At 31.0% G+C, this 27,080-nt stretch overlaps 1 protein-coding gene across 2 annotated transcripts in view; it reads left to right on the top strand.

The window, feature by feature from the left end:
- Window positions 1-4,606: 4,606 nt before the first annotated feature.
- LOC139511261 (synaptotagmin-1-like) overlaps window positions 4,607-27,080 on the top strand; it is a 61,985-nt gene continuing 39,511 nt past the window's right edge. Inside the window, exons 1-2 of one of the 2 annotated variants that reach the window (XM_071297869.1) lie at window positions 4,607-4,797; window positions 15,284-15,832. In XM_071297869.1, coding sequence (XP_071153970.1) covers window positions 15,403-15,832 — 430 coding nt within the window. In that variant the 5' untranslated portion in view covers window positions 4,607-4,797; window positions 15,284-15,402. Of the gene's footprint in view, window positions 4,798-4,873; window positions 4,962-15,283; window positions 15,833-27,080 lie in introns of those variants that run through there. The other variant, XM_071297870.1, reaches the window with a different exon arrangement.

The following is a 27,080-nucleotide window of genomic DNA, read 5'->3' as shown; positions in this document are numbered from 1 at the left end:
ATGTTTTCCACGAGAACCAAGATCATGAACTAAATTCGTTTTTTTTATATTGAGTTATTTCTGCTTCAACTATAATTCTACTACAGTCCAGTATAACGATTTTTTGTAAAAAATAATGTTTTTCGTCATGCAATAAAAAAAGTAATCCATTAAGAAATGAGCATATAATGAAACTATATAGAACCAAACGACAAGTGTTAACAGTAAACTTCAATAATCAGCCAAACAAATGTCATTCATTAACTACAAAAGGCTACGGGATGTCAAACTTTTATATCATAAAAAAAATGGACAACAAATTTAATGATTTTTATAACAATAATGAAACACAAAAATCAACTACAGCACTGGATTAAATTCTCCAGTATAGTCCACTTACAAGATAGGAAAAGGGGATCCAAATACCCATAAGTAGTTTAACTGATCACACGTTGATGTACCTGTCACTAGTCAGAAAGTGGTTTTGTAAAATTTAGCAGATTTTTATTCTTCTTGATTTTGGTTTATCCCTTAAATAAGACAGCTGTTGAAAAAGACCCACTAAATGGTACTTTTAATATTATTAATGCCTTTCAACCTCGTATTTGATTATACTATGCAATTCTGTTGATGCAAGCACCACGTAATAGTTTCATATAGACTAAATGCCCGTCTAGAATAATAAATTTATCATTTCAAAAAGTTCACTGGCAGATACCAAGACCATTTTGATAAATATTCCACATCAACTTCCCAATTAGTGCATGATCGTCTTGGAGTATAAGTTCTAGTTACTGACTTTCCTTGTCATCTCTATAAAGTGTTATATTCATTCTTTTATTTGTCTTTGTGAATTATTACTTTTACTGTTAATTTTATTTTTGGCTAATATCCATTTGACGTGGCTTGGTACTTAAACATCCCGTCATTATGTTATTGTGCTATTTTAAATTTTTGTATCCTTGTCTTTTGATTTTGCTTATGTGCTTTGTATATAATTTTTCTTTGTTGAAATAATTGTGTATTTTTTTATAGTGATTAAGATTATAAGACGATGTCGACTGCTGTACCCCTATTTTTTACATGTTAACTTATTACATCTGTTTGTTTTGTTAAAACATCGTTGTCAAATTAATGGAAATTTATGCCATACAAGTGTGAGGTTTAGCTAGCTAGCTATAAAACCAAGTTTAATCCAAATTTCCTTCTGTTTAAAAAAGCCCACCAAACGGTTTCTTATAAGCACTTCACATTTCACTGTAATAAACCAAAGGGAAAAAGAATAAGACATTATCCCTGATCTTACTGATTAATTTTTTGTAGTACAGAATAACCCCTCCTCCCCCTAAAGATGTATACATTATAAAACTACCAAATTAACACTGCATTATTTATTTGAGGCAAAGAAAGTAATTTGACCGCTTGTTAATTTAGGTTACTAATTGGATAACCATGACGATTCTAACAAAACAACGTATACGGTAGATTTTCGTAAATGTCCATTCCTTGACGACCCTTATCATTGAAAAACACAATTACAAAATATTTCTGATTTTTATATATCAGTAAATGTCCGTTCCTAAGAGATCTTTTACAGATCAATGTATCTCTATTAAGTGTTATAAAAACAATTTCCTGTGTCGTATCGTTTGATGATTACTGGGATCGTTCCTGAACAGTTTAATTTGACAAGATGGCGCCTTAGGTTAAGAATGATGAATCACTTAACAATAGAGTCCCTTGTTTTATCAATAACATTAAATAATATATACATTTTTGTTCATAAAAAAAAAGTCACAAAAGTACTGAAATCCGAGGAATATTCAAAACGGAAAGTCCCTATTCAAATGACAAAAACAAAACATCAGACACATTAAACGACTGAAATTTACGTATGAAGGTATAAAGGTGATGCATTATATAAATAAAGGCAACAGTAGTATACCACTGTTCGAAATTCATAAATCGATTAAGAAAAAAACAAATCCGGGTTACAGACTACTAAATGCTCTTACTTCCTTTTCTTTTAAACGATTTTATTTTCTAAAAATTCCATAATATTAGAAACACTTAATTTTAATACTTGATGCATGTTTTTAAACACAAAAAAAAAACCAACTCAGACACTAATGACTTAAACAACATATATTGCAATAACAACATATATTGTTCTTCCACTAATCTCCCTCGTGGGAATAGAAAGAATAGTAAAATACAAAATGTGGAAAAAGCCAGAAGACACTGTAAATTTATGCGACTGTCATACAAGTGACAGGTTTAGAAAGCTATAAAATAGTTATCAAAAGGTACAATTATATAGTTATCAAAGGTGCCAGGATTATAATTCAATACGTCAGACGCGCGTTTCGTCTACATACGCATCAGTGACGCTCAGATTAACATAGTTTTCAAGCCAAACAAGTACAAAGTTGAAGAGCATTGAGGACCAAAAATTCCAAAAAGATGTGCCAAATACGGCTAAGGCAATCTATTCCTGAGATAAGAAAATCCTTAGTTTTTCGAAAATTTCAAAGTTTTGTAACATGAAATTTATAAAAATTACCATATAATTGATATTCATGTCAACACCGAAGTGCTGACTACTGGGCTGGTGATACCCACGGGGACGAAACGTCCACCAGCAGTGGCATCGACCCAGTGGTGTTAATAGTTATCAAAGGTACCGGGATCATAATTCAATACGTCAGACGCGCGTTATACTTTAATACGCCAGACGCGCGTTTCGTCTACATAAGACTCATAAGTGACGCTCAGATCAAAATAGTTAGTACAAAGTTGAAGAGCATTGATGACCCAAAATTCTAAAAAGTTGTGCCAAATACGGTTAAGGTTATCTATGCCTGGGATAAGAAAATCCTTAGCTTTTCGAATAATTCATCCTTTTGCAAATAGTAAATTTATTTTAAAAAAATGACCATATACCGGTAATTGATATTCATTTTAACACTGAAGAGTTTACTACTGGGCTGGTGATACCGTCAGGGACGAAACGTCTACTAGCAGTGACATTGACTAAGTGATGTAAATAGTACCAGGCTTATAATTTTATACACTAGACGCGCATTTAACCCATCATTTATTATATAAGAAAAATGCCTATACCAAGTCAGGAATATGACAGTTGTTGTGCATTCGTTTGATGTGTTTTAGCTTTTGATTTTGACCTTTGCTTGCCGACTTTCAGTTAAGAATTTTTCATCGAAGTTCGGTAATTTTGTTATTTTACTTTTTATTACCTTATTCAATTATTGATGGTTCATATGATGAGTTTCTATTTTTACACAAAGAGCTGTGCAAGTAAACAAACAGCACAACTCTATGTATAATTATCATGTTAAAGACCATTTTCGTATGTTTTGTTTCAATTTGTGTACTTGAATGCAGTAATCTATTGTATTGTTATAACCTAAAACCTGGAAAATATGGAGAAAGTTTTTTCTACAAGATAACTGTTTCCTTTCTTTTTTTATATAGCCAGTGATAATAAACTGACTTTAAATTTCCTTTCCCCAAAAATACGTGTTTTATTCCTATATTCCGAAGAGAAACGAGCACAGGCTAGACGCCCAGAAAACATTTTTCCACAGCTCATGTATTTTGTGTAAAATAGACTTATTTGTAAACTGTGTTTCATAGAGTTACTTTGTCATATAGGTATACAATCCTAGGCACGAAAGCATGATGAGTACTATAAATTTCCCGTTGAATTATTTCTTTTTGGGGGCTTATTAGAATAAACAGAACTATAAATATAAGAAGATGAGATATCAGTGCCAATGAAACAACTTTCCACTTGGTTCCAAAATGACATAAAAGTAAACAACTATAGGTCACTGTAGAACTCAACGACGATAAAAAAAAAAACATACCGCATATCAATTACGTACTTAGAATGAAAATAGACTCATCATATATACCAGGAATAAAATTTCATATTTACGCCAGACGCGCGTTTTGTCTACAAAAAAGTCATCAGTGACGCTCGAATCCAAAAATGTTTAAAAGGCCAAATAATGTACGAAAACACTATAAAAGGAAAACACGTTGTTTTTCCTTAAAAACGCATGTTTCAGAAAAAAAACTTATTGAAATAAAAATTGCATAAATAAATTACATGGTGTACACATCTATCGGAATAATTATGTAAGTTTTATCTGTGTTTCACAGTTTTATAACAGCCGTTATTTTTCTTTTTAGTTGACAAAATTCCACAAAAGTAGGATCATTTCATATGGAATATTTTTCGATTAAGATTAACTTATAAACAACATAAGAGCAACATGTTCGAGTTGAAACCAATAATTAATAAGTTTTTAAAGAAAATCTAATCGATGTTGAAGGTTGCAGGTTGGATATAATTTAATAAGTTTATATAAAAAAAGCTAATCGATGTCCAAGGTTGCATGCTACTTTATAATTGAAAGGATAATATTCTCATCGTTGCTAATCGATTGTCTAAAGCCTAAATATTTAACAAATCCTGCCTTATTCCATCGATTACCGTAAACAATAGTAAACATCGATGAGAGGATTATAATTGCTATTTTGAATTCATTTGAGTAATTTGAGGCATTGACTTATAGAAACGTGGTGTCAATTATATATTGTGGAAAGATAATAGATTGTCGAGCTTTTGTAACTCTATACGCATAACACGATTCTTATTATTATATATTGATAAAAAGATCTAAATATAACAACCAACATATACATGTAAAGCAAATCAGCTTTGTAACATACCTTAGGAATTCTAAAGAAGTGGTTAGGCATAAAATATCAAAGCTTCATCTATTACTGGTAAGTTTTAAAATACCTTTCATTATTGCTTTAACACCTGAACCATTTAGGCTCATGTGTTTACTATAAATAACATGCAGGAGGAGACCTTGAAGTTTTTAATAAGCTAGAAATAATAAGTTGTGTGATAGGAAGTTGCATGTGACATGTTTATTTCGTTTAAGGTTAATAATTTACATCTAATTCAAATTCGACCTCTGAATTGATATGGTTTTGTCCTTCGTTTAATTTCATTTTTTAGAAAATTACTATATATTTTGTTAGGAATTGTTAAATGAGTAGGTATATATATAGCATTAATAAAATCGAACATTTTGATTTAAGATTGAACAAACAATAGCTTTTTGACTTAGCAATCTCATAAATTTCATGAATGAAGATTACAGTTTTACCTACTCCAGTGTAAGTTTTCCCTCATCGATTGTAATTGGGATTATTATTTATTGATGTATAATGAGAAGTTAAAACAAGATTTTTCTAAATATATCTAGAAAGTTATCAATTGTCACGAAAGTTTACATGCGTATAAACCTTTGATGAGTTTAATAATAAAAAATCAATCTTAAATGGGACAATTTATTCTGGTGGCAAATTGTAACATATTAGTAACTACTAATTAGGGCCTGATTGACATGAGCTAATTGGCCTCTGTGACGTCAGAAACGTAATTGTTATCGATGACGAAAGGCGTTGGCGAAGGGACATGTATAAGTGTCCTAATTTGATGCGACATTTGTTTACTGATGACCATTCCTCGTTAATCGACAAAGAAGAGAAAACAAGGTAACCAACATAAATGTAATGAATCGCATGATCTATAAAGGAACAAGTCCGGGTATTTTGATAGAGTAGGCTGTTGCTTATCAGGCTTCACTTGCCATTTGAATTAAAACTTAGTCAAACCTGCCCTATCGGGAATAACTCAGTAGGACATGAGACATATTGGGTCAAAGAGTGACGTTGGCTGGACAAGTTTTCGGGATTGAACACTTGGGAAGGACAAAACTAAGTGAGTTCAATGTATACATTATAAATTGAGACAATAATGATAACATAATGAAAGTTATCATTAAATCAAAACTGAATAATACACATCTATGTTTTCACTGTCCCCTTTACTTATAAATTAGCCAACAGTTACAAGAAAATTAATTCAGAATTTTTTGTATGAATGAGTTGAAATCCAACAGGCTTGCCATTTTTGACAAACAAAATGTCTGACTAAACTGACGTTTTCTTTTTGTCAGTCCTGACTGTTTCACAGAAGACGTAAAGATGATCTTTACCTTAAACAAATTAAATCTTTAAATGTATTTGCTTTCCTAATTCGAAACGCATAAACACCCTTGTTATTGAATATCATCAACGATTTGGCATTGTAACTAAGCAATCTATTTTCTATACAATGACAAAATAAACACTCGGTCCCATGAACAAAGTTATTGTATATGCATTTTATAAACAAAACACGTAAATTAAAACAGTCGCATCTGCTCTAAATAAAATATACAGTGTAGGGTTCTAAGTATATTGGACAATTATATAAAAATTATAAAACAGTCTAACGTCTCTTACACAAGATGCGGACAATTGTATGTTAACGGAGTATAACTTAAATATTTACTAAATTTTTTCACAGATACAAAGATTTGATTAGTAAATTGACTAGTCCTGTAGAAAAATTATTAAAAACGGTATATCACATTCTAAATTTAACGGTAACATGGTACTAAAAGCGCGAAATCACTATGTGATCTGTGTAAATTATCGAACCTTATCATAAAAAGTAAAGGTTATCTTACCAATTTTGTAATAAGATCTTTTTGTTGTCCATTCGTTTGATGTGTATTATCATTAGATTTTGCCGTTTGATAAGGGACTTTCCATTTGAATTTTTGTCTGAGTTCAGAATTTTTGTGATATTGCTTTAAATATAGTTTCATTGGCACAACTATCGATTTTGTCATCGGCATAACTGAAGTCTTCTTTTCAATTGGAATGTTTAAATACACATCCCGGTCCATTTTCTATAAAGAGGTTAACACCTAACTGTCATTCAGCATGTCGATACTTTATTTTTGGCATTGCACAAGTCAAGTCTTTTGCTTTTAACTAGCTTTCAGGAACTGCGAGTACTATCAAATCGTACTTTCATGTTAATTTGACCTGTTGATTCAATTTGTAATCATTTAATGTTCACTTATTTAGTGTTACATTTCGTCTCTCTATTTTCAATGTATACCAAATTTAATAACTATTTGGTATGACTGTAACTTTTCACTTCTGTTCCCGTACTATGAGCTACAAAATTCTATATTTTGTAATATATATTTCCGTTCTTCGTTACTGTATACCTACCAACAAAATAATTTTCATTTACCTGTATCCATTATTCTATTTGGCTGTTGTCTTTCCGATTTTTTTTTACATCTCACCCTTATTTTATTGATTTTGTATCTACATTTTGTCATAGAACAAATTTTCTTCGATCAGTGTATGTTCACTTGATTGTGTTTTATTTCTTTTGATTGAGGTAAACCATTTCAATTGATATTTTATTGTGCGTCTTTTTATGTTGTGATGTTACACTTTTGTTTAAGGTATGGTTTATACATTTTAAAGCGTTTAAACCAGATGCATTTGTTTACACCTCTCCTAAGTGAGGAATCTAATGTTCAGTGGTTGTCGTTTGTTGATGTGGTTCATAAGTCTTTCTCGTTTCTCGTTTTTTTATATAGATTAGACCGTTGGTTTTCCCGTTTGAATGGTTTACACTAGTCCTTTTTGGGGCCTTTCATAGCTTGTTGTTCGGTATAAGCCATGGCTCCGTGTTGATTATCGTACTTTGACCTATCATGGTTTACTTTTACAAATTGTGACTAGGAGGGAGGGTTGTCTCATTGACATCCACACCACATCTTTTTATAATGGAATTTAACAGCTGTAAAAATACTATTTCTTATCCATCTTTTCAAACTTGACCTAACCACTAATCTACATTTATATTAATGCACTAAATTTGTATTATAGTAATGTAATTTCACCCCTACTTTCTAGTTAATGCACAAGATAGAAGAAATACATTTCGAAGATGTATGGGATAAGATTTGCAAGTTATTCACGATAGACAACGAAAATCAAAGGCCGATAAGTTTGTTCCGGGATCATGTACGATATTCTACTATAAAGCAGTATATGTTAAATAAGAAACGAAAACATAATAATTTCAATAAGTAAACACCGTGGAATGCAGGTAGATTTAAATGTACATAAGAAATATAGTAATTATATATATATTATCCTTATACAAAAAAATAATATATTTATTTGTTTTATTAGTAATTTGAACGTAAGATATTAAAATTTCTCTGACAAAGACATAAGCAGAGATTAAATCTAATTATATCTGTGGTAATTTCTTTAAAACTTTACGACAATTATAAGGATCGAAAAAAAACTGAATTTGTTGGAAATACTTCGGCAGTTTAACTGGTTTTATCTTATGTAATTTTGGAATGGTAAACACACAATTCTTTTGGTTACTTTTCACTGCGTTACTTATTTGATTTCAATAATACAAAAATCCAACCAACATGTTTCTAATTTAACCTAACGGGTCCGTAGATGGCCTGTTGCAAGGCAGCATTTCTGTCTCTATCCAATATACCCTCATTTTCCAGTGGCAGTCCAAATTTCCCCGACCATCATCCCAGATGGTCTCTATTATTTCAAGACCTACCTATAGTATTTATTGTGAACTTGTTCTCGTCCTGAATATGCATGAAATATTTGCCACTGGACGTTAAGCAACCAACAATCAATCAATCAAATTTTAACGCATTATATGTCCAATAATAAAAATGCATTCATAAACTATTAAAAGTTATGATGTTTTGCAATAGCGCATAATTATTGATAATAAAAACATTTGAAGAACTAACTTTATAAAAAGTAACATTTAAAAAAAAAATACATTTACGTTTAAGAGGAATGTTTACAAGGCAAGTGTGCAAATCCACACTCCATGAAAAATACAGCAGGAATGTGACAGATGCTTATCACTTGGAAACAAATTTACATCGTCTGTTTTTATAGACATTCCCCTATCTATATTTACCTTGAAGTTCAATATTTTTGTTATAACTTTTTATCTAGCACGATCACTTTAATGCACTGCTGTTTTGTATGTGTTCGCATCGCTATGTATTTAGTAATATAATCTAGATTTAGTTTAATTTAATAATTCGTCTGTTCGTTGTGTATTGCTATTTTTTGTTGCTATGAGGCGTTGTCTATGTTCTTGCATCGTGTATAGTTCAATGTTGACTGCTTTGCCCCTAATTTTGACATTTGTACCTATTATGTCTGTTGTGTTGTTCACGCATCGTTGTCAATATAATGGAGTTTGATGCAACTGTCATACATGTGAGAGGTTCAGCTAGCTTTAAACAAAGGTTAAATCAATCTTTTGTAACTTACGAAAATGACTGTACCAAGTCAAGAATATGACAGTTGTTATCCATTGGTTTGACGTGTTTAAACATTTGATTTAGCCATTTGATGAAGGACTTGGTATTTTTAACCTCTTTTTTGTCAATGATATGATTGAAACATACATTTTTGTATTGTTTGTACTCTATGATTGTGTTTTTAAAATCAACATCGGATTTAGACCGCCACTGCAGTGGGTAGTTCAGGAGTTACACTCAATATAGAAATAAGGGGATTCCTGAATAGTAACAACACTTACAGAATGTGACAGGGTAGACTATGATTGCCAAAACCTTCCTTGAGTTACTATATTTTAGTTTTTACAGTGAATTGTCAATAGCTTTTGTCATTCAACGAAGAGCCAATTACTTAATGCAAAAATAGAGGAAAGAAGGGAATAATTCTTTAATTTAACATTAGAATCACAAGCAAACAAAAAACTCGAATAAGATTGGCGTTTCAAAATGCAGTTGTCGCGCTTTTGTCAATGAAGGTAGATGTAGTTTATCTATGTACAAATCCAATAGACATAGTTAGCTGAGGGAATCGCTTGAACAACAGAAGAAGCGACACATGGTAATGATTGCATTTCAAACTTAATTCACAGTGTGAATCAATACTCAGTCAAAATTTCACAATTTCACAAGTTTGTTTTAGAGCAACAAATTCACCATTTTACCTGAGTTAAATGTTTGTCCTGAATCTCATACAATTCCTAATAAAACTCAAAGTCCTACGTTCCAATTAAATAAAATAAATACATTTTTACCTAATTAACACAAAATTAATGTTTTGAATTCCATTTATCAAAGAGCGGAATTAGTTGTGCCCACTTTCATTAAACAGTTGGATTTTCTGTTAAAATAAGTGTGACACAATTGAGCGTTGAACCGGGTAGATACACATCTAGTCAGGATTTAAATACAAGTTGTAAATATAAAAAAGAAGATGTGGTATGATTGCCAAAGAGACAACTGTCCACAAGAGACCAAAGAGACATTAACAACTATAGGTCACCGTACGGCCTTCAACAATATGCAAAGCCCATACCGCATAGTCAGCTATAAAAGGCCCTGATAAGACAAAGTAAAACAACTCAAACGAGAAAACTAACGGCCTTATTTATAGAAAAAAAGAACGAAAAACAGATATGTAACACATTTACAAACGAGAACCACTGAATTGCAGGCTCCTGACTTTGGACAGGCACATACATAAATAATGTGGCGGGGTTAAACATGTAAGCGGGATCCCAACCCTCCCCCAACCTGGGACAGTTTTATAACAGTACAACATAAGAACGAACTATAAAAATCAGTTGAAAAAGGCTTAACTCATCAAATGGACAAAAATACAAGTTGACGTGGCCGGGTACTTATACATCCCGACACAAAAAGACAAAATGAACAGATCTGAGAGTACTCGCAGTAAGATCATTTTAGATTACTTTATTGATATTATTTATGACTAAATGTCTTGTTTACAATTTCATTTTTAACAGAAGTGACAGATATTGACAGTATAAAAAAGCATAACAGAGCTCTAGAACCAAGTACTTGTAGCGAGTCAGTAATATGACAGTTGTTTCTCACTTGTTCCGTTAGTTAAAATCATTTGATCTTGTCAAGTTTTTATAGACATTCTTTTTCCCCTTCTACAATACAGTAAGAGTATTGTCCAGTTCATTAAATGTAAAAATCCATTCCATTCGCTTAGGATTTTTCAATAATCGAAGGCACATATTGCCTGGCTTCATTTTGTCCTACTTTCACTCATGCATGAGAAAGTCAAGACAGGCGTACTTAACTGTCAGCCTTTTAGAGGTTTTATGAATAAAATATTTTTCATTGTCGAATAAAGAATCCTTACTTCAAACTGGAACTAACACCAATGACATCTTTCTAAAGTGTTAAAATATCTGTTAATTTTGTTTCGAGGAGATGTCGTCTTTTTCCCCTAGTAAATCAGAGTTCGAAAACAATTGGTCCAACACTTCTCAAGTCCTCTCACTGAAACGAAACTATTTTCAAATCTTTATGATGGTTAATCGCTTTAAAATAAATGGTTATTTACTTTAAGTATCTAACATTATATATATAATTATCTCTAAAATAATAAAATCATTATGTAAATTAGCCAGTAATACAACTATTCACCAGAGAATAGGACGAGGATGTTAACCCCTATTGGTCAGCTTTTTCCTTTTAAAAATCAGATTTGTTTTCTCTTATTCTCTCTGAAATTGATATAAATCAGGTATCTTCCCTTTCTTATCGGCGTTATGTTTTAATTTGTATATGCACACACCAAACTAAACAATGTTTGACAACATGCATTGGATGGAAAGTTGTCTCATTGGCACTTACACCACATCTTCCTATATCTAATTAATACTAAATTATTGATAAAATATGTCACGAATTATTATGATGAACTCTAAATTTTGTTGGACTGGTATTGATAAATCAAATAGAATATATTGAATAAAAGAAACAGTAGTATACCGCTGTTCGAAAGTCATCACTCGATTGGGAGAAAATAAATCAGGGTAACAAACCAAAACTGACAGAAACACATTAACTATGAGAGAAAAATCCGAAACTACAGAAACACTGAACTGCTACAAAAACAAATATACATATAAAAGGACTATTTGATAACAACTGCCATATTTCCAACATGGTACATTTTAAAGAAAAACTGATTGGTTTAATTTATGTGACGTATAAAATTTTCTAACGTCAGACACTCAAATCAATAAATGTGTTCGTAGGTAGGAGATGTTTTTGTGTTCTGTTAAATTGTTCCTTTTAAAATTGTTAAACGATGATGACTGATGTACCCATATTTTGACTATTATATTTATTGTGTCTGTTTATTTAACGCATCAATGTAAAAATATCGGAAATTGATGAGACTGTCATTAAAGTGAGAGGGTTAGCGCTATAGAACCAGGTTTAATCCACCATTTTCTACATTTGAAAATGCCTGTACCAAGTCAGGAATATGACAGTTTTTGTCCATTCGTTTTTGATGCGTTTTGTTATTTGATTTTGCCATGTGATTATGGACTTTCCCAATTGATCTTCCTCTAAGTTCAGTATTTTTGTGATTTTACTTTTTAACCTGCTTTTATGGCTAGTAAAATCTCCCACTTATATTGCAAGGAGTTGAGAATGTTTGTTAATTTGCTTTTTGTCTTATCAACTGGCAAAATCAAAAGCTCAAACACACCAAACAAATGAAAAACAAATGTCATATTCTTGACAAAACACATGCATTTTCTTACGGAGAAAGGGTACTATTACAAACTACGGATACAGATAGCGATTTTACTATAGGTTGTTAATAATATATCAAAATGTGAGATATCCAAATTGTGTTTGCTTGTTTCTTATCTTCATGACTTGAGTTGATTTCTTTAACATTGATGATTTTGGTTTATATTTCCTCCAAATAACTCCAATAATGTTTATTCTTACTTTTTATTGTTCGAACATAGTTTGATACATAATAATACTTGTTTTCGATCAATCATTTAAAAAAAATGTATTTAAAAAAAAAGCATGATAATAAATTTCAAGGCAAAATTCTTCAGATAACTATTATGGATAATGAAAGTTCACAGTAGATATAGTTGCTTCCTTGAAGATCTGCGGCACATTTCACAAAACCTGATCGTAAGTCGTGAACATTTCATTATAAATTACGATCAATCTTAGTAGTAAGACTTAGTAAAACTGAGGCACATCTTTTAACTGTTAAATAATAAATGTCATTATGTATCATTTATGTTTAATTTCATTATCGCAAGTGTTAATAAAACATAGCGTTGAAATAAACATTAGGTTTCAGAAAAAGTATCGAACAGATTTAAAAGTCTTATTTCTTTTTTTGATTATTTTTTTTTCATGAAATATGCACAAATAATTTTGTTGAGTGTATAATTGTTTCTTGTTTTAACGTTCTGTTGAATATATCGGCTTTTTAAAGTATATTAATAATAAATGTAAATCTGTGTAAAGTAATAGTCTGGCAGTCATTATAAAGGTTATTGATCATTTGATTAATTATAAGGGTACTTATGTCATGTAATTATCGATGAGTCCTAAATTAAACACTTTAAAATAGCATAGCATTTTACAAAGTGTTAGGATTGAAAAGATTTTTTCTAAGTTTGTATTTTTGTAAAATATTTTTAGGTTATAGTGATAATCCGATTATTAAGTTATTGACATATAAAAATAAGAAGATGTGATTCGATTGCCTATTAGACACCTCTCCATTAAACATTTAATTTTTCAACTATAGATTACCACATGGCCTAACAATGAGCCAACCCACACCGCATAATCAGTTATAAAATGACCCGGAATGTCAAATGTAAAACATTTCAAACGAGAAAACAAACTGTTCATTTTCTGTGCAAAACAATGAACAAAAACAAATTAGATATACCACAGCAAATAACAAGCACTGATTTGCAGGCTGTTGACTTAGTTTGTTTTCGCCAAACACTCCTTCTAACCTCGGACAGTGGTGTAACAGTACAAAAACGAACAATCTAAAAAATCAGTTGAAAAGGGCTTCACACATCAGATTTTTACACAGCAGAAAAAAAAACATCTAGTAAAAAGTTATCAAAGGTGCCAGGCTTATAACTTTATACGCCAGACGCGTGTTTCTTCTACACGACGCTCAGGTAAAAATAGTTAGAATACCAAACTAGTTACCAAAGGTCCCAGGCGTATAATTTAAACAGCCAGACTCGCGTTTCGTCTGTGTAAGACTTGTTAGTGACATTCAGAACAAAATAGTGAGAAAGCAAAACAAGTATAAAGTTGAAAAGCATTGTGTATCCATATTTCCAAAAAGTTGTGCCAAAAAGGTAATCTATGCCTGGAATTCGAAAATATTAAGTATACATCCCCACAACAAAAAAGACAATAAAAACAGTTCTGAGAGTACGCCCAACTACTAACAGTTAATTCAAAGCCAATAACAATTACTAAAACAAATCATGCATCTAAGACTAAAATATCAATTAGTTATCCTATGCATACTGATGACGATGCTTACAGCAAAGTTTTAAAATGAAAAAAATTGGTCAATTCATTCATTTTTAAAAACTTCTATTTTCTTGAATTTATTCTTACACAAGTTTCACTTAATCTGCAATAAATCGAATCACTATCCACACAACTATGCTTCAATACATTTGCTGAAAATCTGTATGTTCAACTTCATAATTATTGTTCAAAGTTAACATATTAGCATGATCAAATGCACTTCAATAGATAGAAATACAAGCTAAAAACATCGTCTTTTCTATTAGACCGAATTTATTGACAATACATCATCTGTATATGTTTTATTTACAGCTTTGTCTTGTCTCTGGTCTTTGATGACAGCATAAGAATACAGTTGTACATCTTCAGTTATTTTGGAAAAGTTACACAATACTAACATCAATCAGGAAGCAAAATCTAATTCCCAATCTATTCATACAAATATATTATATAAAAGGATGTCCTGATTTCATTATTGTTGTTGAGTGACAGTCAATCGTTGCTGTCAACGAACTAATACTTCAATAAAACTTCTTACTTGCCTCAAAGATTGCTTCATTTTTGTAATCAAACTCTAGATTTTCTTGAGTTCTTTTATTTTCCCCGAAATAGAATCACAAGGACTACTGTTCCTTCTTTGTCTATTATAATAATTCATTTATCTAGACCTATTGTTACATTTTCCATTACTGTTAAAACTATTTTAGGAAACACATTAACACAAACAATACCATGCAATTATATGAAAAAAAAGGAAAATACAACAAATTGACCGCCACTTTATTTTTCATAGAAACTTTTTATCAAATCAATCTAATGAGAACCTAGTTAGCATTAGGTAGTAGACTAACTGACATTTTTTTTTTTACATTTTATCATATGTTAATCTTATTAATAGCCATTTAAGTAATTGCTTTATTTTTCAGATTATGTATCTATTGATGATGAATTATTGCGAATTAAACTTAAATGAAGAAAAATCAACACTTTTTACAGTAAATTCGATCTGATATAAGGCTAATACTATTAATCGATTGATGTGGCAATGAGTCGTGCTGAGCGACAACCGGATTATTTAATTGTAGCATACATAGTCGTTCCGACTACGATCTTGATACTACTGTTACTGTTGCTGTACGTCACATGTTCAAAACGCTTCCGTCTCAACTGGTATGAAAGATTTCTATTGGAAGAAAAATCAAGTGATAAAAAGTTCAGTGAGGCAAAGAATATTAAATTACCACCGAAAGCATCTGTGACTAACGTGTTGTCAGCTAAAGGTGTAGGTAAAGAAAGAAGATATTCAAAGGTTCATTTTAAAACTGAATGGATGCCGGTCTCACGGAAAATGGGCTCAAGCCCCAGCTCTCCTACAAGAGATGTCAGTGAAAAATTTTGGGTACCACCGGCTGTGTTAGAGAGGAAACGAGCACAGAGTTTGGTGCCAACTGTTCCACATCATGATAGTGATGACGGTAGGATATTTTATATTTTAAACAACTAAAATAAATAATATATTTTAACAGAGATATTTTTTAAACTTTATAAATAAATTGTACAACTGAATATTTGCTTTAACAATTTACCTATTTAAATCATATGAACAATATGAACAATGACTTTAAATATATTCTATATTCTTCTTTCAAGTAAAATATTTTCTGAAAGGTTTAGGGATTAATCTTTTGATATATTTTGAAGTTCCTTGCGAATAAAAAAGATATATAAAATCAACAATGAGGAATTAACAAAAATGAAATCTTATGGACAAATACATAAGAAATAACAATCAAATACATAAATGGGATTTACTAACTGACAATTCCGACTAACGAGAAAATAAAATACAAAATCTAAAATTTTCGATTTGAACTATATGAATCAGCCAAAATGAAAAAAAATGTATGTCTGTCTGTATAAACGCGTTTGTGTGCATGCATTCGTGTGTATGTATCTAAATATGTAGGCATATAACTTGGAACGCATTTTTGTGTGCATATGCATATATCTGCGCATTTGAGTTTTCAAAGTATACAAACATAAATGAAGAGTAGTTTTATCTAAATAGCAAAGTAAATAAAATGTACAAATATGTAATGTGTGCATATGCATATATTTGCGCATTTATGTTTTCAAAGTATACTAACATAAATGAAGAGATGTTTTATCTAAACAGCAAAGTAAATAAAATGTACAAATATGTAATGATCGAGTATAAATTGCTTTGAGCAGTTACAGCTGTTGAAACATACATTAAAATGACATTTAACCGTCAATATATACATGATGTATTATAAGTGAAAAGTGAAACATATGCAAGGTCGTATTGATTTTTATCTACATGTTTTTTATGAATTATTACTGAAATATTGTGGAAAATGATGTGTGATTTTTAAACTGACACGTACCGACTCTTAGTTATCAGAATACGATGATATGGTATGATATGGTATGATTGCAAATGGTATAACTCTCCAACAAAGACCAAATAAGACTTGGTTAGTTTATTATACATTTTTTTTTAAATTGATAAAGAATTACATGCGCAAAAAGCATATACAAGGGGGATCTATGTCAAGAAAGATGCATTAACAATTTTAACGATTTTTAAGAAAAAAAGTGACAAATATTCTTTCATAATTAACGTCATAGGTTCTTATCGTTACAAAAGGGAGGACATACCAATGGGTTATTTAAATTCATATATAACTTTAAACTTCTAATTTGATGTGAAAAAAGTTACATTCCAATTGCTATAAAAGAAAATGTCATTTGCCTAAAAAATCTTGGTAATCTGTGAAAGACGATCTAATTTTACGTCATCAAAAATAGAATTCCCTCACTGGAGAGATATTTTTCTTCTATGTTATGTAATAGTTTGAGTATTTCACTAGATTATGAATTGGTATATGAATACAAAACTGAATTAAATTAATTTTGTTCGGTTTAATATTCACTACACATTACTAATAATAAAGAAACTAAAGGATCATAATACTTAAATGATACTCGTGATAAGTAATATCAAAGTATGTGTTTAGGAATACAACGTTTTTCCTTCTAGATCCTACTTATATTCTCGATTTGACTTCTTATTTGCCTTACTATAAAACATAATTGAGAAATTTGACTTTGGTAGCGTATATGTTGTTCTACATATCCCATTGATACCATATTTGTTTAATTTGTCTGCTAAAGTTTCCACTTTATCCGTACATAGTTACTTCTTTTTTTAAATCAGCCTTTCTTATGTTGTACTGTTATACCACTGGCCCAGGTTAGGGGAGGGTTGAGATCCCGCTTACATGTTTAACCCCGCCACATTATGTATGTATGTGCCTGTAAGTCAGTAGTTGTCGTTTTTTATGTGTTACATATTTGTTTTAATTTTATTTTTTTTATATATGAATGAGGCTGTTAATTTTCTCGTTTGGATTGTTTTACATTGTCATTTTGGGGCCTTTTATAGCCAACTATGCGGTTATGGACTTTGCTCATTGTTGAAGGCCGTACGGTGACCTATAGTTGTTAATTTCTGTGTCATTTTGGTCTCTTGTGGAGAGTTGTCTCATTTGCAATCATACCACATCTTCTTTTTTATATTTGATATAATTTCTTGCTTTGTAACGATAAAAATTATTGCACGCGTTCTAGTGCTAAGCATATTCTTACTCGTTATCTTTAGAAGAGAAAAACGGAGGTGTCAAGGCTCCAAACGTTGGGATACACCAATACCTGGTTAGACTTTCTTTATTTGAAATGTTTTGACGTATGTTAACATAAAGGATGTATCACAAAACCGATCTTCATCTGGCATAAATGGATATATAAATGCGACTGCCATGTAAGTGAGAGGTTTATGAGCTTTTGGTTTTGTCATTTGCTTAGGGACTTTCCGTTTAGAATTATCTTCACTGTTTTTGTAATTTTACCTTTTATTTACAAAATTACAAGCCGGGTTTCTTACATAAGTGTTTACAACCACTGGGTCCATGTCACTGCTAATGAAATATTCCTCCGCGCGGATGTCACCAGTCTAGAAATCAGTTAATCTGGTTTTGATATGAAACATAAGTGGTCGGTATTATTTGTATATTAATTAACTGTTTACAAATCTTTGAAGGATTTTAAATATCAAATTCTATTTACGAAAATCATAGATAACGTAAACCCGACTTCGCACTTTTTTTCAACTTGAGCCCTCAATGCTCTTCAAATTCGCATTTGCATTGACTTATACAGAGTTTTGAACCAAGCATTGGTGGTGAGTATTATAAAGACGCCTCTGACGTACACCATTATGAAAAGTTCGGTATGAGAACTTGCCCTTGACAATTTGGTAAATCTCCTGTAACATGTTTGATTTGGTAGCATAAAAATGTGTAATCCCGCTGCAAATGTTTGCACCTTTATTATGTCGGGAATCTGATGTACATAAGTCTGTTTATGTAGTTCATACGTGTTTCTCGTTTTTATATAGATTAGACAGTTGGTTTTCCCGTTTGAATGGTTTTACGCTAGTAAATTTTGGGGCCCTTTATAGCTTGCTGTTCGGTGTGAGCCAAGACTCCGTGTTGAAGACCGTACCTTGACATATAATGGTTTACTTTTATAAATTGTTGAAATATACCAAATAAAGTATATAGTAAACTATCAGATTTGATCAAAGTGAAATTCAAAAGAAACACTCAAATGTAGCGTTACAACTATACACAAATATTTAGATTAACCAACATTTGTAATAGATAGATTTTATCTAGGCATAGTTGAGCAAATACTTGTTCCAGTGCTATATTCGATTAGTGATTGCTTCTTAAAAGTTAAATGCAAATGTTGCAAATGGTGCACGTCTCGTTGACTGATTAAATATACATAAACTGCCATAAATTATTGTATTTCATATCATTATAAATTTATAAACATGTTGAATAAATATCTGATAGTACAGTATAGCTGTGCATATAGCCAACAGAGCTGAAATAAAACACTTTGTATTGTGAGAAACCATGTATAACGGTAGCAAAGATCATACATAGCATTTAGGTACCAAGCTTCTATGCAAGTATAGTCCGATATATTTTTATGAAAAATGATTATTACAAATTTGTGTAATTGTCCTCTAAAGTAATGTGTATGTCTCTTTTTTTGCACCTGTTTGCTAATTCGGCATATTCTAATGTCTTAAATATATTAATGATTGATATTGTTGTGCTTTGAAAAAAATCGTGAAAAAAAAATATTTGGCCACTCTCTCTTAATATTAACATGACCCGAAATATTAAAATGAGCTGGTAAAGTAGGGTGTCAGTATTGTACAGTGAATGTAACATCGTCCTATCTCATACTAGAACTTATGTATTTGTATTGCAACCTTGACAAATATAAATACGGAATTATTATTATAATAATTATTGTTTGATTCTAAATAAAGAAAATTGTAATTACTACCTGAAACCATTAAGATTTAGCCGTTCAATTTAGCAGCTCATTACGTTGATGATTTACCTATTTATTACCATTAATTATCAACACGGAACCAAAAATCAATACATAGATAAATATTGTTCATTTCCGACAATATGTCAATAAATGTATGACCATTATCTGGGTCCTCTCTTGCATATGCATTTCATAAGTATATCAATAAAGAAAAAAATTTCATTTAAAGTTTGAGTTTCGAACATCGGTATACTACTGTTGCCTTTATTTAGTCACAGTCTGCGATTGTACAATTTTCATACATAGAATAAAGTTCATTATCACCACAATATTTTTATTAAACATAGATCATTTTATCTTTAGATTAGTCTCTAATTGTGTTATTTCTATGCAGATAAATGAACAATTGTAAGATGCAAAATGTTGTTAGTATGATATAATTATTATTGAACGTGCCGTTATTATAGGGGAGAGGATAGCACGCTAGTTTATAATTTCATACCAGCGAAATCTAAACTTGATGGTGAAGCTTGTATCTTTTCGTTTTAGCGCTAGCGTTTAAATGGCTCTACTTTCTACTATAGTTATTTTTTTAATTTTATTTGATATATGTTTTGCATTTTACAGTTTGATCGTTATAGTTATTTATTACCTATCTAAATGTATTTGATTTTGGCTGATGTAGTAGTAATCTTTTCCATTATAACGGTAACGAGATACTATATCAAATTTACCGGAACTTTTCTGCCTCACATTTCTTCAGAAAATCCTAATGATAGGTAGCTCATTATGATATGTACGTTTTATTGACATTTGATTACGTGATAAACATAACATGCTCATTTTATATGTGTCTGAATGTCTGTTTAGACAAATGACCACCGGTGACCAATTAAAAAGCATTCTATTATTAATACTATTTGGTTCAATGTCGATGTACAGGTGTGATCATTTAATGGCTGAATTTATACAAATGATATCTTTCATTATTGGCGATTATCGTTTATTTGCAATGAACGACTTTCTGGTATTCGTTTAAGTGCTATTAACTGTTAGTGGATAATTTTAAATTTATTTATATATTTATTTTCATATGGTAATGCTTTGTTGTCTGCTTGGTTTATTACATACTAACAAGTATGACATGAAATTGAAAAGATGTGGTATGCTTGACTGATACTATGCATACAGGTTATAATTAAGGCTTCAACAATGAGCAACACCCGAACCTTATAGTAAACTATAGTTTGCAATAGCATGACAAAATATAAAACAAGATAAAAGAGAAAACCAATATCGTAATGTATGCTAAAACAATATTCAAAAAAATAGAAAATGAGTTCCATTTCATTAAGGTCCTTATTTCATTTCATCAGCTCTTATTTCAAATTATATTCTTGATTAAGGTTTTGGTCATCACTGAGGAGACATTAATTATCGAAATACACATCATGTGCAGTCAAATTTATCAAATGTTACAAGTACCACGGTGTCGTTACCTCTACTGGTTGATTGTTATTAGTCTCTGATGATATCATGAGCTCGGTAGACTAGTATCCAATCCAAATGTTTTTCAAAATCTATTTAAAAGTATATAAATTTTTTTCGTGTAATTTGCGTTTTCTTTCGAAAATTGCCCTCGTCAATTCTTATATAATTATTAAAGAAAAACAATCTACTACATCATCCTGTTGGCTTAGATATTTATCAACTTGATAGTTCAAAGGCAAAATGAAAACTTTCTCGATTAAATAGTATCGTAATCACCAAGGTTGTGATGTTCAACATATATGAATACTCTGAAAAGAAGAAAACAACTAGAACATATCTATAATAATCGTCCATTTTGCCAAACACCTGCTTCTAGTATTTATAACTCTCTACTTAGTAGTGCGAAATTAATAAATCAGTTTATTTGTGACCAGTACTATAAAGTCTTGATAATATTGATTTTATCTTATTTTTTAGCCTGACTATGAATATTATGGTTATTATTAGTTGTTATCAGTTATTTGTTATTTTCCTCCTGATACCTTGTTATTTTTCACATTTGACCGAATAGAAATTGATTATTTGCATTTGGTGTACCAAAATGAAATTTACAATTCAAACAGCATCAATAGACTATTTTGATATTACTGACTTTTAAACAACTGTTTTACAAGTTGTAGGATTAGCTAGCTTTAAAATCAGGGTTAGCCAATCAATTTCTTCAGAAAATGTATGTACTAAGTCTTAAATATGCCAGTCGTTTTCTATTCCTTCCGTTAGTTGATAAAGATCACGTTTGCTTATGTCAGCAGTTATGGACCTCCCCGTGTTTTAATTTTTAACCCTGGAGTATGTAATTTTTCAACAGATACCTACTCTGTGGTAGGCCAAACTGGTCTGCGGTGAATTAGGGCAAACTTTAAAAAGTGAAATCAAACTAAATTGGCGCAGGTAAGAAACAACATGTTTCGTGTTTTCTACAAACTCATCGGGAAACAGTTATTTTTCTCCAAATCAATTATAAGCTTGATTTTACATCCTTTAGTTGAGATCACCCCTAGTTTTTGGTGGGGTTCGTGTTGCTTATTCTTTAGTTTTCTATGTTGTGTCATGTCTTCTATTGTTTGTCTGTTTGTCTTCTTTCATTTTTAACCAGGCGTTGTCAATTTGTTTTCGATTTGTGAGTTTGACTGTCCCTCTGGTCTCTTTTAGTTGCTCTTTCAAATAATATAGAATATGTAAGATAGTATTCTAACAAACAAATGTTGAATCATATAATGATGACATAAGATATACAAGATTGGTGAATGATCATCAGCTAATAGCGAGCATTAAAATTTAAATGTCAGATGTGAAGCGTTTAATTCATTGATATTTTAACGACAAGTTTATAGGCAGTGCAAAATGCGGAACGAAATATAAAATTCATCCTATCTATACTCCTATAATGTTAATAACCCGTTAAACTGCGCTACATAAGAAAATGACTGTACTAAGTCAGGAATATGACATTTGTTATCCATTCGTTTGATGTGTTTGAGCTTTTAATTTTTCCATTTGACTATCCGTATTGAATTTTCCTCGGAGTTCAGTTTTTTATGATTTTTCTTTTTATCGTCTGTCTGTTTAAGCATCAGAGTGTGTATAACGAATTATTTGTAATAAAGAGGAAGACCCTAGTAATACCAACCGTAAGGATTAATTTCTCTCTGATAACATGGAATGAGTAGGGTACAGTACTACCTGTGACTTTATCTTTTTAATGGTGGCCCTAAAAAAATATGTTCACCATGGTGGCCCTATATGTCCCTGTTGCTTTTTAATACACAAGGTATTAATCAAAAACTAGTCAAGGATAAAGGGAAATCTTGACTGAATTGAAGTGTTAAAATTATATAACTTACAGGTCATGTGTCTCAGGTAAAATATACATGTATGTGTTTGTCAAATTTAATAACTGTGTTTATGACAAGAAATTCAAAAATAAAATGAAATAATAAAACTAGGTGAACAAACACTCAAAAAAACTAATTGTCTCATGACTATTAGTTTTAATATTATACCTTTTAAATAACTTTTAATCAATTTAAGTTACTTTTTATATTAAGTATCATTTTCAAATAAAGTATCTTTCCACTTGATCTTAGAATTTTATGGTTAAATTTCCGAACGTTTTCTCAAACTGATTTCAAAACGATTCAAGATTCAGCCTAATTTCTAGATTTCGGGATATATCAATATCAAATGTATAAGTTCGACATTGCCATACAAGTGTACGGCCACGCGTCACTACTCCAGTCAAAGATTGGTATATCATGTTGTTTTATCTACGTAATCGACCAGTCACTACTAAGAACTGCTACTGGTATCTCAGGATTTACAGAAAACTCAGAACAACATTAAAATAATTGAAAATTTGGAAAAAATATATGGTTTAAATTTCATAAAACAATTAGCGTGTATGCTTCCTGATATCACTAAATTTCTATGCATTTGTCATTTTAAATAAACAGTGGATGTACAAAAAATTTGGTATAGACTTACAAGATAACGATTGGGAACAAAATTTATTTATGTTTAACATAAAAAAAAAGCATCTACAATCAGTCTTTGTAGAACGATTTAAACAAGTAGTTGGAAAGTGTACCGTACAAATACCACATCTTCCTATACTGCGTACATATAATAATTGCAGCGTAGATTATACGGACAATCAGTGATAATGTTTTATAGACGATATTACCTTGGGGTATATGGAAATGACATCTACCATTATAAAGATGGTTTCCTTACTTCCAAAGACAACAAAGTCTCCCTCAAAAATGACAAATACCAGAGTCAATGTGAATGTTTCCTATCAGAATATTTGTCATTATCTTTTTACAATCTTTGTGCTTTGGTAAATAGTCGTTTTGCTTTAGCTTGTACTTGGTCATATCTTTAAGAATATAGCCGAGTGTACAAAGATTATTTGAAGACCAAAGACAACGCTAAGTACAGATTTACCCTTAACGCTCTATTAATATTCCGACGTTGTTCAATACTTTGTTTTTTTGTTTTGATCAATTTTCAATCAAGCTATCAATATAGCTAAAAAGGACAAACAGATAAACAACAGCACACAAAACACAACAAAGAAAACTAAAGAATGAGCAAAAGGAACCCCGTAAAAAAAATTGCGAGTGATCTGGAAGGGTGAGCAGATCCTGTTCCACATGTGGCACCCATCGTGTTGCTCATGTAAGTACACATCCGGGGATAAATTTAATTCGGTAGATCTCATACTAGGAAAAGGGGACGGAATATTCAGACTAGAGTCCATGACACACATGATAATTTCAACTTTCCAACTGTTAAGTACACATTTCGCAGCAGTAACATACCCTCTGCTCTACCGTATTGCGATATCTGAGTTAGTACGTCACGCTTGTACATCATCACACTAAAAGTACCGGGCCACGTCCACTTGTATTTTTGTCCATCTGATGAGTTGAGCCTTTTTCAACTGATTTTAATAGTTCGTTCTTATGTTGTACTGTTATACCACTGTCCCAGGTTAGGGGAGGGTTGGGATCCCGCTAACATGTTTAACCCCGCCACATTATTTATGTATGTGCCTGTCCCAAGTCAGGAGCCTGTAATTCAGTGGTTGTCGTTTGTTAATGTGTTACATATTTTTTTTTCGTTCATTTTTTTACATAAATAAAGCCGTTAGTTTTCTCGTTTGGATTGTTTTACATTGTCTTATCGGGGCCTGTTATAGCTGACTATGCGGTATGGGCTTTGCTCATTGTTGAAGGCCATACGGTGACCTATAGTTGTTAATGTCTGTGTCATTTTGGTCTTTTGTGGATAGTTGTCTTATTGGCAATCATACCACATCTTCTTTTTTAAATTCATTAACGGGATGGTGTTTCTAGCATTAAAACTGCTCCAACAGAGTTAAAAAGAAACTTGAAATCATATAGACATTATATATGGTTCACAGTTGTCATCAAACATCGAGTTACCAATACGACATGCCGGTGTCTCAACTCACTCACTTCAACTTTGTACTTGTTTGGCTTTATAACTATTTTGATATGAGTGTCACTGATGAGTCTTATGTAGACAAAACGCGCGTCTGGCGTATTCAATTATAATCCTGCTACCTTTGATAACCAAATAGCGAAATGTTTGCGCGGTCTTTGATCTTTAGAATTTTAGACTCAACCGGGCTCGCTCCTTTTGGAGTTCATGCTATTCCCTCAAATTTTGTTTGTTACCTTGCTTTGTCTCTCCATAATATATTAACGAGATTTTAATATTGATAAACTACTGTTTCCTTAATTTCTATAATCTCTTTTGGTTATAACTTAAAAATGTAATAAATTGTTGAAGTCGTTATTGAAGGGCAATGACTTCTCTAAGAAGTCAAATGAGATTTTCTAAAATTGGCTTATTCGTAGATCGTGTCTTGTTGGTTATTATTGTTGTTTTTAGCTTCTCTCTAGCTCTGACTTTTAATATTTGTTTCAAAATATATAAGTTGTAAATATAGAATATAACTGGTGATATCGGTCATATGACTTATTTGAAGATTATTCGTTTTAGTTCATATCAAAATAAAGCTTAAAGAATTCTATATAATATAATGAAATAGTAATAAAACTATCAAAATATAAACATGCTTAGACAAATAAATAAATAAAACGCAATATGCCCCAGTTATGATAAACTTTTAAAACGTCTTCCTTTTGAATATTGATATCTGATAAACCTTACCTGACAAACCATATTTTATAAAATAATTTTTAAAAAATCTGATCTGCTTAATCTGTACTTAATTCTTTAATGTTTGCGCATTTCATTAGAGCTGAATTTGTCATACAGTTTGCTTACAGCAGTCATATAATTCAGTGGTAAAAAAATGAACAATATCAATTTAATTAAAAGCTGATACATATATTTTATGTAAATAACATAATGAGGATACACCTATGAGACATCACATAAACGACAAGTAATCTAAAAACACAGAGTTCTTATTAAATACCTTCAAAGAATATACCCAATGATTTAAGCCATTAAGAATACAATTTGAACTTACTGTATATGATAACAGTGATTTCTCAGTATATTGTATTTCCAAATATGTTTAGACGTCCTGGAATTTGTAAAAAAAAAATTAAATATGTATATAAAATCAGGGGTCCAAAAAAAGAGTTATTTCACAAGCAATTTACTGTATAATTAACCGTCATCACAATCTTTTTTTTCAATCATCAACCCAGTAGTCAGCACTTCTGTGTCATATTTTCTCGTCTGAATCACGTGAGGCGTACCGTAAAAATAATTTAAGCAATTAAAATGAACTGTATTTCTATACCATTGTTACGTTTTGTGCTGTCGAAATGACCAACTGTACATTCCACCACAAATACGTCAAATTGCCGTTTCATCTACATAAAACTCGTCTGCGGTGCTCGATCCCTCGAATAAAAGAGTACACATCCTGCAGATACTTGTAAAAAGATTTGTTGATATAACCAGTTTTATACAACTATCGTTAAAGAGATATGTGGTATGTTACCTTGCAACTTTTGATTATCTGTACGAGTATTGATGAAAATTTCGAATGTTATATTTTTTCACAACAAATATCTTATATATGAAGTTCAAGATATTAAAATTGTTATTTTTCATCAAATTTTATTTAGTGAAAATTTTATGCCTTGTGTAAAAAAAAAATATCTGAAAAATAGATAATTTGTCTGTTAGGAATATAAGTAGAACTTATAACACCTGTTGACT

Source organism: Mytilus edulis, chromosome 2, assembly GCF_963676685.1.
Source record: "Mytilus edulis chromosome 2, xbMytEdul2.2, whole genome shotgun sequence".
NCBI classification, from domain to species: domain Eukaryota; kingdom Metazoa; phylum Mollusca; class Bivalvia; order Mytilida; family Mytilidae; genus Mytilus; species Mytilus edulis.
This window is presented reverse-complemented; position numbering and strand designations above follow the sequence as displayed.